Source organism: Gadus chalcogrammus, chromosome 16 (genome assembly GCF_026213295.1).
Source record: "Gadus chalcogrammus isolate NIFS_2021 chromosome 16, NIFS_Gcha_1.0, whole genome shotgun sequence".
Taxonomy (NCBI): domain Eukaryota; kingdom Metazoa; phylum Chordata; class Actinopteri; order Gadiformes; family Gadidae; genus Gadus; species Gadus chalcogrammus.
This window is the reverse complement of record NC_079427.1, coordinates 10,429,482-10,442,147: the sequence shown is the minus strand read 5'-3', so window position 1 is coordinate 10,442,147 and position 12,666 is coordinate 10,429,482. Positions and strand designations below refer to the sequence as shown.

At 47.7% G+C, this 12,666-nt stretch overlaps 1 protein-coding gene across 1 annotated transcript; it reads left to right on the top strand.

Moving 5' to 3' along the window:
* The first annotated feature begins 365 nt into the window (after nucleotides 1–365).
* On the top strand, nucleotides 366–11,715 carry LOC130406134 (probable G-protein coupled receptor 149). Its single transcript, XM_056611533.1, has 6 exons — nucleotides 366–1,726; nucleotides 2,426–2,606; nucleotides 3,269–3,571; nucleotides 3,665–3,873; nucleotides 9,335–9,478; nucleotides 9,885–11,715. Exons 1-6 carry the CDS (start codon nucleotides 752–754, stop codon nucleotides 10,419–10,421), a joined length of 2,349 nt encoding a protein of 782 aa, XP_056467508.1. The 5' UTR covers nucleotides 366–751; the 3' UTR covers nucleotides 10,422–11,715.
* Nucleotides 11,716–12,666: the final 951 nt, after the last annotated feature.

Below are 12,666 nucleotides of genomic sequence, written 5' to 3'. Positions count from 1 at the left end.
ATACATCCTTACCTAAAAAATGTACCAATGGCTTTTAAGCCCATTGACTCATTTGTATTCGATTCTAGTATTGCAGAGGCGAAAGAGAGAGTGCGTGGAGAGAGGGAGAGGGAGACCCAGGGGATAGAGCGAGGGAGAGAAAGAGAGGGATAAAGATAGAGAGGGAGAGAGAGGGCTAGAGATAGGGAGGGGGAGAGAGAGGGAGAGCGCATGAGAGAGTAATTGAGAGAGAGAGAGAGAGAGAGAGAGAGAGAGAGAGAGAGAGAGAGAGAGAGAGAGAGAGAGAGAGAGAGTCAGGAGGTTGCGGCTCGAGCGAGCTCAAACTAACTAAGTCACAGAAGACAGCGCAGTCTGATGAACGGAACTGAACGGGGAGCGAGTGGAGGGCTGCGATTGGACCAGCCCTTAGCATGCTGCCACTGGGATGATTCCACGGGCGTGACGAAAGCGCCCGGTGCGTAAAACCTCCCGCTGCTGGAGACGAGGTGGCCGCGACACGCTGCTTGGATGCAAACATTCCTCCGTGAGCTCCACACACTGGAAAGCAGCTTTTTAGTGAGCGCACTTGCCTGGGCTCAGGAGACAACCCCCGCCGCATCTGTGGCGACCTTTGGACGCCAATATAAGACGCTTCCAGTTCTTCTTTAACTTCCCAGGGTAGACCATGACACCCAACCGACTAAGTCGCGCCTCTGTTTCCTCCGCAAATAGCTAAACCACCGAAGCGGCCCAAACTTTATTCCTTCAAAACATGTCCTCCCCGCATCTCGGCTCCGCAGAGCCCAACAGGAGTCACCTGGAGACCACCTCCGGGGAGACGGAGCGCCCGGAGGTGCGTGCGGTGCTGCTCGCCTTGTGCGTAACCATCGCCCTGGCCACGCTGGTCGGAGGCGTGTACTCGCTCTTTGCCCTCTTCCGAATGCGGAGGAAGACGTCCCTGTGTCTCATCGTGGCGTCGATGTCCGTGGACGACCTGGTCAGCGTGGTGCCCCTCTCCCTCTTCACGTTGCTGCACTGGGTGCGGGACGGGGAGAGGGAGGATAGCTCGCCCGGGACGCTGTGCATTCTATCGGGGGTGCTGTACGTTTTCCAGGGGGTCTCCAGCAACATGAAAGCGTGTCTCATCGCAGCCTACACCTTCTACATTACCAAGAGGTTCGGAGTGCTAAAGTCCGTCCATCGCCCGCTGACGGTGGTCTGGGCCATCGCGGCGGTGTGGCTCGTCAGCCTGGTGGTGAGCCTGCTGCCGCTGTGCGGATGGGGGAGTTTCGCACCGGCGACCCTCGGCTGCTTCCCCGACAGACGCAGCTCCTACAGCTTGCTGCTTTTCTCCCTGTACTCAGCGTGTTTCAGCGCCCTGCTGTTTTTCTTCGGGCCCCTCACTTACCAGCTGCTTTGCTCCCGGGAGCCCCAGCGCACCCTGTTCTACCCGAGCTACTTCGAGTTGTCCCGCGGGTTGGATAGTGGCTCCGCGCCCCTCTGCGAGTTCCCCTCCTTCTCCCGGGATAGCCTCAATACGAGTTTTAACGCATACAGCGAGCTGAGCCCGGTGTCGTTTGTCACGGGACCGGGGCTTCGGGAAGACACGGGGACCTGTAGACCTCCGGGGTCCTCCTCTGAGGGGCCACGGGACCCCAGCGCCGGGGACAGCCCGGTGTGGTTTGCGCAGAAGCGCTTCTCCATGATTCTGGCGGTTGTTCGGGTTATTCTTTGGATGCCGATCATGGTAAGAATGCAACGGAATGGCATTGAAAATACATGTGAATTCATGGTGTGTGTGTGTGTGTGTGTGTGTGTGTGTGTGTGTGTGTGTGTGTGTGTGTGTGTGTGTGTGTGTGTGTGTGTGTGTGTGTGTGTGTGTGTGTGTGTGTGTGTGTGAGTGATTACACATCACATGCGTGAGTTCATTCACGTTTAGATGTTGGCCATCGCTTTGTTTAGCTGGTCGGGGCAGTTTGTGGTCATCAATGAATAACCACAGATCAAAGGCATTGCTGAAATACATATTTATTTGAAGCTTTGTTGGGATAATTATGCCACGATTTAAAAATGTGTCGTTTAAATAAGTTAATGTTGCAACAGGTCGTTGAAAAATTCTGTTAACATCTACTAATTTAGTTGATTTTCAGGTCGTTTATTTTTCAACGACCTGTTGTAACATTAACACATTTATTTGCATTCGATATTCCTTTCTTTGTCTCTCGTTCCTCACCTTCCATAATCAATCTCCCTAAGTGATGTGAGTGTGTTGTAGAGCGTTGTAGATGCTTATTGTTGTTGCTGTGCTAGGTTCCATACAGCAGTCCTACATGTTAACCTTTCACAAACTCCACTCATAATCATAAACCCATAAAAATACCCATCAAACAAAAAAAAGCATCAATGACCTTCAGTCTTTTGCCTTGACGCCTCCGTTCGTCCCCAGACCCTGGTGCTGCTGCGACACATCACGGACGCGCGCCTGCCTCCCCTTGAGGCCCTGGGCTTCCTCCTCACCCTGCTGGCCCCGGCCGTCACCCCCCTGTTCGCCCTCTCCGAGCGCTGGAACCACCTGCCCTGTGGCTGCTTCATCCACTGCCGACGGGACCCGACAGGGGAGCCGAAAGGTACCACTGAGGCCTGTATAGCTTCGCACACAGCAAGGGTTTTAGATGGTGTATTACCTGTTTATTGTCCCAAAGGTAGAACCCGTAGCTTCACACACACTTCAGGTGCAGACGGTGTATTACCAGTTTGTTGGCCCCAAGGTGGAACGCAGGCCTGCAGCTTCACACTCAGTAAGGGTGTAGTAGACGGTGTATTACCTGCCCATTGTCAAGCATGTGGAAGTTATTTTGTATAATATTTGGTTTATTTGGTCATGCGTGAACATGCGGTGGCCTACCCATGGAGGACATCAGAATCCCTTTTCTGGGTGCCATTAAGTGTGTACCTTACCGCTGGGACCCGGGTTTGATTCCTGCCTGTGGTCCTTTGCTGCGTGTCCCTACCTCTCTCTCTCTCTCCAACACCGTCATGTCTAACTCTTCATGAATAAAGCATAGAAATGCTCAAATAAATCGTAATCCTTTCCACTGGGACTCACCCTCACCCGTCGCTTGACCGGCCCCCATACTCTTCTGACACAATGGCCCCTCGCCGTAGCCCCCCTAGCTCCTCCCTACAGCACTCACTGTGATGAGCTAGGCTGATTGTCATTAGGCTCCCATTGTGTTGGCCTCGCTGGGTCACAGCAGCGCAGTGAGTCACCGGTGACTTCTACCCACAGCTCTGAAGAGAAGATTTGAGTTCTCGCTGTCCTTCCAGCAAGGCTACCGGGTGTACAAGCTCTCCCCGGCCGCCCACTCCCCGGCGCTGACGGCCTCCACGCAGAACAAGCCCTCCTCCTCCTACCACCACCTCTTCCATGGCGACCTCCACCCGGAGGTCCGCCTCAACGCGCTCGACTCCGGCGGCCTGCCTCCTGACACGCGGCCCGAACACGGGGCGCTGGACTTCAGTGCCGCGCCGCCCGTGGACAGCTCCTCACGCACCGACCTGCGGATGGAAACCTCCGTCGCGGGTGGAGGGGGTGGCCGCGGAGGTGGAGGAGCCGGAGGTGGAGTAGGGGAGGGCCAGATGGAAGGCGGTGACGTCCAGCTTCCACAAGAGGTTCGTGGCGGAGGGGATGAAGACGGTGGTGGCGGCGGTGGTGGTGGTGGTGATGGTTTACACCACCACTCCAACCACCACCGGGAGAAGGAGCAAGGGCTCACCAACGCACCACCCGTGTTTGAGGTGCCGGAGAGGAGGCTCTCCCACGAGGAGGGCCGCAAGATCGAGCTCAGCGACTGGGAGTGGTGCAGGAGTAAATCAGAGAGGACGCCCAGACAGGTACATCCACCTCCACCACCCCCATCATCATACTCCATCCTCCTCCAGACCTTCACACCCTAAGCCCATCACACCCACCACGTTGGGAGTTGGTTCTGCTGTCCAGCGATGGTCTGATTGTACTTTGTTTGCTGAGCAGTCAACAGAAACGAGAACTCTCTCTTTCTCTCCGTTGTGGTGAACCCCTAATCCGAGCTCCCATGTTAGCTTTAACTTGTTAACATGTTAACAAGCGATTGAAGGTCAACTCCACAAGCACTTGTGTTAACTTCAAAGACGACAGCAGAACCAATTTGTCTTTGATTACATTTAAAGGGGACACATTACACCCCCAGGTGTGTGTGTGATTAGCCTTACAAGCGGTTTCGAAAATCTGCCCCATATGACATCCCTAGTGGGCGTGTCCAACTAGATGAGTGCTGGATAGATGAGCTTCAGTCCACTGGGTAGGCTGGTAGACTGATAATCACACTCACACCTGGTGGCCTAATATGCCCCCTTTAAAAGCAAAGCAAACCCTTAAATATTTTCTTTTGGATGAAAAGTGATGGATTATATAGCAGTGCTATGGATTGATGCCAAATCACGACTTTAATACACAACATTTTCAAAAAGTAAAATACGATTTTTTTCAAATTGCACGCTTAAGTTATCGGTTATTGGCAGATTTGGATTAGCATGTCGGTCAGTACCTTGTTTAATAGAGAGAAAGCCTGAGAGATATTCCCGGGAGAACGCAATAACACATTTCTAAAATGTCTATAGTGGGCGGGGCCTGTATGATGATTGGTTGTACTTCGAAAGCGATTCCGGAGTAATAAAGGGCTTCGGGAACGAGCAAGCGAGAACTTAATTCCTATTTGAACTGTTAAATCATGCACATCATGTTGTGCTTGCATACACTAGACCGTTTTTTTCAAAGGGAAACTACTTTCTGTCTAATTTTAGACGTTACACCTGTCTGGTGTACTTAGCTCGGAGTGCTGAGAAACAGACTGAACCACAGCATGGTGGTCCAGGCGCAGGGTACAGTTTACTGCGGTGCAAGATGAATGTTAACCTACTTCTGCTCAGCAAACTTTCAAAGAATTCAGTCAGTATGTTTGTAGTGTAGTGAAGTGTGCATGACCCTTTAATTAATTTATAATTTATATATGTCCTAGTGTTGTGTGTTGGGTCCTCTGTGTGTTTGCACAGGGCTCACGATTTAAGTTAACAGATGGAGGGCTGTAAAATAAATTGAGATAGAATGGATAAATGCTTGAGTGTCCATTCCACTCCTCTCCTCTCTTCTCTTTTTCTCTCTCCTTCGCCCTCCTCACTATTTTGGCATAAATTGTATCAAAGAGATGGCTTCATTATGCTCCAATGACTTTCTCAGCCATTTAAGCAACGTCAATATCTTTGTAGTACCTTATTAAAGGTGAATTTAAGGTTAAAGGGGTGATGTAGATTGGTCACTTGGTGAAAATGGGAACAGGCAGCTGATTGAATATTTCAGGACACATCACTTACACCTGAGCCTGTACCAGTAAATTGAGAATGCGTTCATGTACTCACCCGGGAACACACCAGCTTGTGCACGCCGTCTTGCCGAAATTCGCTTGACATCCGGAACTTGATAATAATGATCATTATTAATGTTCAGTTATATAAAATAATCTCTTTCATGCTCCAGTGATAAAGTTCTGGGGGCGTTGTCATTTCTCTGTCGCTTAACCGACCATAACATTACCCAGCGGGAGAGGATGGAACAGCATAGATTTAGGCTGTGAAAGTGTGTCCAGCCTTTTCTGAACCTGCATCTCAGTGCCAGCACATTATCCTCGTGCAATGGATGAAAATGGGTTCCAAATGAAAAGACCAACATGAAATAGAGAAGCGCTAATGTGCAATGAGCCTTGGCCGAAGTATTACAGGAAGAGTGGAATAGGCAGAGTCATTCTGTACCACACAACATTGCCGGGGCCACAGGCGGTACCTTTGAAAGTGACAGTAATTGCGACTTTCTGAATAACACTGCAAGCCTGTGGACAAAATGGAAACATGGACAATGTGCACATCGCATGCACAAAACACAGAACACACAAATGCATGCGTACACGCATTCACTTCTCTCTGTCTGTTTTTCTCTCTCACATGCACAAACACACACATATTCGCACGTGTGGCTTATAGACACACACACGTGCGCAGCAACACATATCCACACAAACACGGCAACACACTCACACATGGCAACACATATCCACACACACACACACACACACACACAGCAACACATATCCCCCCTCACACGCACACACACGGCAACACCTATCCCCTCACACAAACACACACACAGCAATACGTATCCACACACACACACACACACACACACACACACACACACACACACACACACACACACACACACACACACACACACACACACACACACACAGAAGCAAAACGGCACATGAAAGGCAGGCCCAGAGTGTGTTTGATTCAGAGGATTTCGAGCCAGTGTTTTGGTCCTCGTTAGCCGACCAGATGTCATTATCCAGCGTGTGCGCCTCTGGCGTGGAGCCCCTCTGGCCTTCCCCGTCCCCAGGGCTATAGGTGGAATTAGAGCTTAAAGACATCATACCCTCTCTGTGACTTCACACACTTTGGTAACAAGTCCAGGAACCATAGGGGAGGAGGGCGGGCCAGCAAAAAGAAAACATAGAAAATATGCATTGGAGACGCTGCTTTCATTTTCAACGATTACTGTGTAGCTTTCCACATGAGAATCACACATAGAGAAAATCGAATTTGTATAGATTGATGTTTTAATACAGACACATACGTTTGCATAACCACATTCAATAGACACACATCACTGTGGAGTGTTTGTGTGGTTGACGGCTGGGCTAAGCAGCCTCACCTGGCCCGAGTCAGACTGATTTGGCTCAGAGGCTGAGTGGGAGTGTACACCTGTGGTGCATTGGGCAATCAATTCACACCGGTTTGAGCAGCCGACACCGCACGGGTCATCTCTGCAATGTCGGCATGGAACACCTGCTCTGCTATTACTAATGCTTCAAAACAGTACAATAAACGGGGTTAATCATCGTCAACCTGTGTCGTGGGCGTCGGAGGAGCCCAGGAAAGCCACCTAGGAGGCATGGGGCATGAAAAAGCTACAGTCTTGTAGAGTAGGTCTGTTGCAGCATTGGGCAACATGCCAAAGGACGCTGAATGACACACATGACGGGGGCTATAGCTCTTGCTTGAAGTTCCAGTGGAAAAACATACTCTATTACTAATGCACATTGTACTTGTGTAAAATACCCATTTATAGACCCTGGAAAGACATTGCGTTTAATGTGTACTCTGTTCTGTCATGCAGAGAAGAAAAACATGGAATGGACTAACAGTGGTGCTGAAAAATGGCAGTATTCCTGGAAAGGTTTCCAAATTATACGTAACATAATGGCGTCTTCCAGCAAGAAGGCACCTGGGTTGAAATGTTCTGCCTTACTGTGTGGCCTTGGCTTTCACCCTATATGCCATCACTTAAACCTGCTCCCTCCACCAGATAATTACAAGGGTACAAAGAAAGACACTCATGTTAGAAAGCATGTGAGGCCCACCGAGACAACCCTCATTAAATATAAGCTAGAAAAATAATTGCAGTGCATTCAGCATTTGTTCAGTGGATGGTCTGGTAATGTGGTGTTATCAACTGTTAGGCTGAAACAAGTCTACAAAATCTTCACTATCATTAGTGTATCTTGGTATTAAGAGTATCAACACTCGATTGACATTGGAAAGTTGTATGGTGTATTTTTGATTAAAGGGATTTTAGGAACTGTATAAATTAGACAACATGACTTCAGATTCAAATTTTCTATTTACCAACATGCAATCTTTTGCAACTTGATGCAGATCCCAGCAAATACGTCTATGTATATTTTCTGTCACTTTCTGTTGGTTGCGTTGCCTTCTACTCATTCTATTTTTTTTTCCATCATCGTTTGGCAGCAACAAACAAGTCATTACCGAGAATGACAAATGGGAAACATTGAAAGCAGAAGGCAAGGGAATTGTTTTCAGAGATCAGCTTCCTATTTTATGCCACAGCAGTCGGGTTTAAATGAGACAGTGTGACTGAACAGTGGTGAAGCTTGCTTAGATATGCTCCGGCATTTCTCTATGTTCTAAAAACAATTACCTGTTCTGTTCTCCTGGGGCTCCGCATGTCATTTCACGTGAGGTAGCGCCTTGTGGAAATGGCCAAAATACCCATCGTGGGACACACAGCAATTCAGAAGGAAGTGAATACAATCTAATAACAGTGTTCACCTTCTTCATTTATATTTTTATATTAACATGAGATCAAATCAGCTTCTTTGGCTCTTTCATTTCTATACAAACCCCCCTTCCCCCTTAATGCAACTTGGTAAGATTGGATTCCAGTGTCTTCATTAACCAGTGGATGAACATGTTGCCAAGATTTTGTTTTTATTTGGTGTACAATGGGTCTTTGTATTCACTGTACTTTCTATTCTTAGCTACAAACGTGCACCACAGCCAGAAGTTCGGTACTTGGATACCACTTAGATCTTTTTGTCTATGTTACGTTCCCTTGTTTTCTGCTTGGTATTTTGGGGTGACGTTTGGTTACTGTGGCCTCCTACGACAGTGGATGGATGTGCACTGTTGCTGACCTACGGCCGCCATTGACACATTGAGGATCAATAAATTGCAGAGCAGCACCCATCTCCCCCATGTGGATTAATCACACCTAAATATATTTTGAGAGCGTGTCAGCTGCTTCCATCTCCTTATCTTTTAGAAAGCCTCTGAAATATTCCTAAGTGCATACTAAATGTATGCTTTGCTAAGTGGGATCATTTTTATATTCCTTTTCTCATCAATCTTTTACACTCAACCGATAAATCACAGTGCTTTTCACATCAAATACCTCACCCATGCTTGTAGTTTAAATGTCATACCTACCTCTATCCATGATCAAAGGGAGGTTAAGCAATAGATTTTTGCGGCAATCTTTGTCATATTTGTTGAAATTCTCTTGACATCCTGAAAACAATCAATAGATTAAAGGCTCGGAAATGGTGTGGCTTTCGTAGAGCTCCATTAAGCCTGTCCAATCATTTCCTTCAGCCAGAACCTACCTGGGTACCTGGGTGCACTGTGCCTGTGCACTCATTATGCATGACCGGAGTGTTCAACTATTACTAATGCTAGCAAGCTAGTCACACATTTTTGGGGAGGGGCTTTGGAGCAAGGCCTGAATGGAGGGTTGCGACTTTTTGCGTTGCATGCATTCCAGATCTAGCTTACTATCGCTGGTTCACCAAATTGCCCCCCTACCTTTAACATGAGGAAGACGAATGATGTCATCGGAACAGGATAGGTTGTTTGTTGTGTTCTTTTAACAGTGAATGTGCCTGGTTTCCTTTTGTTTTGGCAGAGGTCAACAGGTGGGCTTTCAGTGCCCCTGTGTGCCTTCCAAGGAACTGTGTCCCTGCAGGCCCCCACAGGAAAGACGCTCTCTCTGTCTACCTATGAAGTCAGCAGCGATGGACTCAAAATCAGCCCCACCAACGCCAAGAAGGTAACAGCAGAACCCAACGGCAGTATGCCGGGGCCTTGGGTTTATTTACTGCTCTCCCAATGAGCATGGATACAAGTCACACTGAAAAAAAGAAAATATATATCAGATTAATCATAAAATGATTCAATATAGAGAGATATAACCTATAAAAACTTTATATATTTTATTTGAATGCTTGTATTGATCAGTAGCTATTAATTTGACATTTGGTTAATAGCTAAGAATTTAAGGAGGCTGTACACAAAGTTCCCATGGTCTGCCACACAATTACAACAATGGACTTCCGTTGTATTTGTTGCTATGAATTCACAATAGTAACTAAGTACTGTGAATGACTGCGCTATAATCATCTTCATCCTGCCCATAATTAATTTGCGTCTAAAACAAATGTCCCTTCCTCTCTGAGGTGGAGGTGTACCGCTCCAAATCCGTGGGCCATGAGCCCAGCGCCGACGACCCCACCGGGGGGGGCCAGGCCGGGGACACGGGCCCCGGGGGAGGCCGGACCAGCTTGGACCTGGGGATGGGGCTCGGCCTGGGGCTGGGTATGACGGTGGGCATGGGCTCCGGGGTGGGGGACACCAACGTGAAGATCCACCTGGAGGTCCTGGAGATCTGCGACAACGAGGAGGCCATGGACAGCGTCTCCATCGTCTCCAACATCAGCCAGTCGTCCACCCATGCCCGCTCCCCGTCACTGCGCTACTCCAGGCGGGAGAACCGCTTTGTGTCCTGCGACCTGGGCGAGACCGCCACGTACTCCCTGCTCATACCGAGCGGCGGGAGCCCCGAGGCGGACGGCCTCAACATCAGCATCCCCGACACGGTGGAGGCCCACCGGCAGAACAGCCGCCGGCAGACCCAGGACAGCTCCGGCTACAAGGAGGAGATCCAGCTGCTGAACGAGGCCTACTTGAAGCAGGGGCGTGACGAGGAGGAGTGACTCACTTTGTACCGGTCCACCGCCTGCCAGTGACCGCCACGAGAGGAACCAGCCCGTGAAAGGGAAATCTGCCGCAGACTGTGAGGCTGTGGAGCTCCTTCAGCTATTTTCTAGTACTTCCTGCTTAATAGAGAGGTGGGATATCAGTATTTGTTTCAGACGGACGTTTATAATAGTTAACGTCTATCACCGTCTAGTTGATAATGGACAGTGAGGAACGTGAAGAATGTAGTATGCTAGTATGCAATATCAGTATTGTGTTAGTGAGAACGAGAGAGAGAGAGAGTCTGAGAGAGAGTGAGAGAGAGAGACAGAGACAAAGACAGAGCGAGACAGAGAGCCTGTAAGACTGCAAGCTGAAGAGAAACCAAACGTTCCTGTCTTAAACCTTCTTCGTATGGCAGAGTCTTATCATAATGCAGGTCCTGGAGGGAGAGGGAGATGATGAATGAATGAAGAGAGACACAGGGACTGGAGTTGAAGGGTTTGTTCCTCGGGACTACATCAGTAATGACTCAACAGACCTGTGTGTCTGACTCATCCGGCGCTCATCTCTCTAAGTGTTTTGTATGCGTCTCTACGTTCCAGTTGCTCTCTTGGTCTATGGAGACTTGGCTTTTAATGTATTCAAAGGGTGTATGCGTGTGTGTGTTTCTGTGTGTGTGTGTGTTTGTGTTTGTATAATGCATACACACATTATATAACATTACGTTCTTTGTATATGCTTCTGATTATTGATGTTTATTGTTACGAAAAGGGAGTAAATAAAAAGAAAGCAAGAAAGCAAGAAAGCAAGAAAGCAAGAAAGCAAGAAAGAAAGAAAGAAAGAAAGAAAGAAAGAAAGAAAGAAAGAAAGAAAGAAGACCATGTTGATGAAGAGATCTAGCTGTGGGGGATATAGTTACGCAGAGCTGTTTCTCTTCCTCCTCCGTGCACATTAAGTGCAATGGGAATGAGGGACAGCGTGCATTTTTTATTGTTGCAGCGGGCAGCCAATGAATGTGTGTTAAATCCTCCTATCTGCCAGCTTGGTTCGCTCTCTCTCCTATCCTAGCATTACCTGGAGAGAATCACCATCTCAGTTCCATCTGTATGCAGTAATGCAGGAGGGTTAAATATTAATGGACACATTGGGAATCTCAGCACATCTGTGAGTAGAGGTGACGTGTGCAATCTTTTGTTAAGATTCTAGCGATATCCTTTTTCCGAAGTATCCATGGTGCCACTCGATAAGTATGTGTATGTTTGCCATTGAATAAAACAACATATGTTGTATGATTCACACAAATTATTTCATATTTATGTATTTATTTAATAAAGTATTATGGTGATCGGCACTTTAAAGTCTGAGTTTGTTCATCTATTCATCGTTTCTTAACAATCCCCAGCTCCTCTCTTCACATGCATGTAAACGTTTTATCGCCCAGAATGGTCTCCCACATGATTGCTGCCATTTGCCATTATAATCGCTTTGGGTTATGTAATACGATGCAAGCAATGAAGAGCCTGTATGTTAGAAGTGTATGAGAAGCTGCTTCCATAAGGGCATAACACTGTAACACAGGGTGTCAAGGCTTCATCAGTATGATCAAATTGAGAGCAAATGATAAGTAATGTATTTGATATTTAGACATATATATAATATATGATGATATACACACACATTCAACTGGATCTATAAAGCTACAGAAACTACAAAGGAATCATCTCATAACCAAAGAACATCCTCGATATTTAATTTCCCCCATGCATCTTCAATGCATTCAACAAGGTCAGGGGTCATCTCTGTGTATCACCGGTCGCCATGGTGACAGGGAGAGGTAAGTACATGCCGAAAAGTGTTATACCCCACGACAGGAAGGGTGTGAATCATATTCACTAACACGCACACGCCTGTGTGCAGAGAGAGAGAGAGAGAGAGAGAGAGAGAGAGAGAGAGAGAGAGAGAGAGAGAGAGAGAGAGAGAGAGAGAGAGAGAGAGAGAGAGAGAGAGAGAGAGATCGGTATTGTCATTATTCACTGTCTTGCTTCGTTTCACTGTCTCTCTTCTTTGGTTTGCACAACACCATCCCTTGCTCTGTCTTTTGTCCATAAATACTTAATATGGCGTCCACCAATTCTCCTGATTCTCAAGGGTTCCGCCGGTGAATGGTGTGAAATTAGGTGATATTCCTTCCCAATTTTTCCCCCCAGCTCTGGAACACACACAAACAAAACTTTCTCATTGCCTTTTCTTTCTCTCCAG

Bases quoted from the DNA above. Each gene is read 5' to 3' on its own strand.
- LOC130406134 (XM_056611533.1), top strand. From the start codon at position 752: ATGTCCTCCCCGCATCTCGGCTCCGCAGAGCCCAACAGGAGTCACCTG. The intron at 3,874-9,334 runs GTACATCCACCT...TTGTTTTGGCAG, and splicing joins CAGAGAGGACGCCCAGACAG to AGGTCAACAGGTGGGCTTTC. The intron at 9,479-9,884 runs GTAACAGCAGAA...TTCCTCTCTGAG, and splicing joins GCCCCACCAACGCCAAGAAG to GTGGAGGTGTACCGCTCCAA.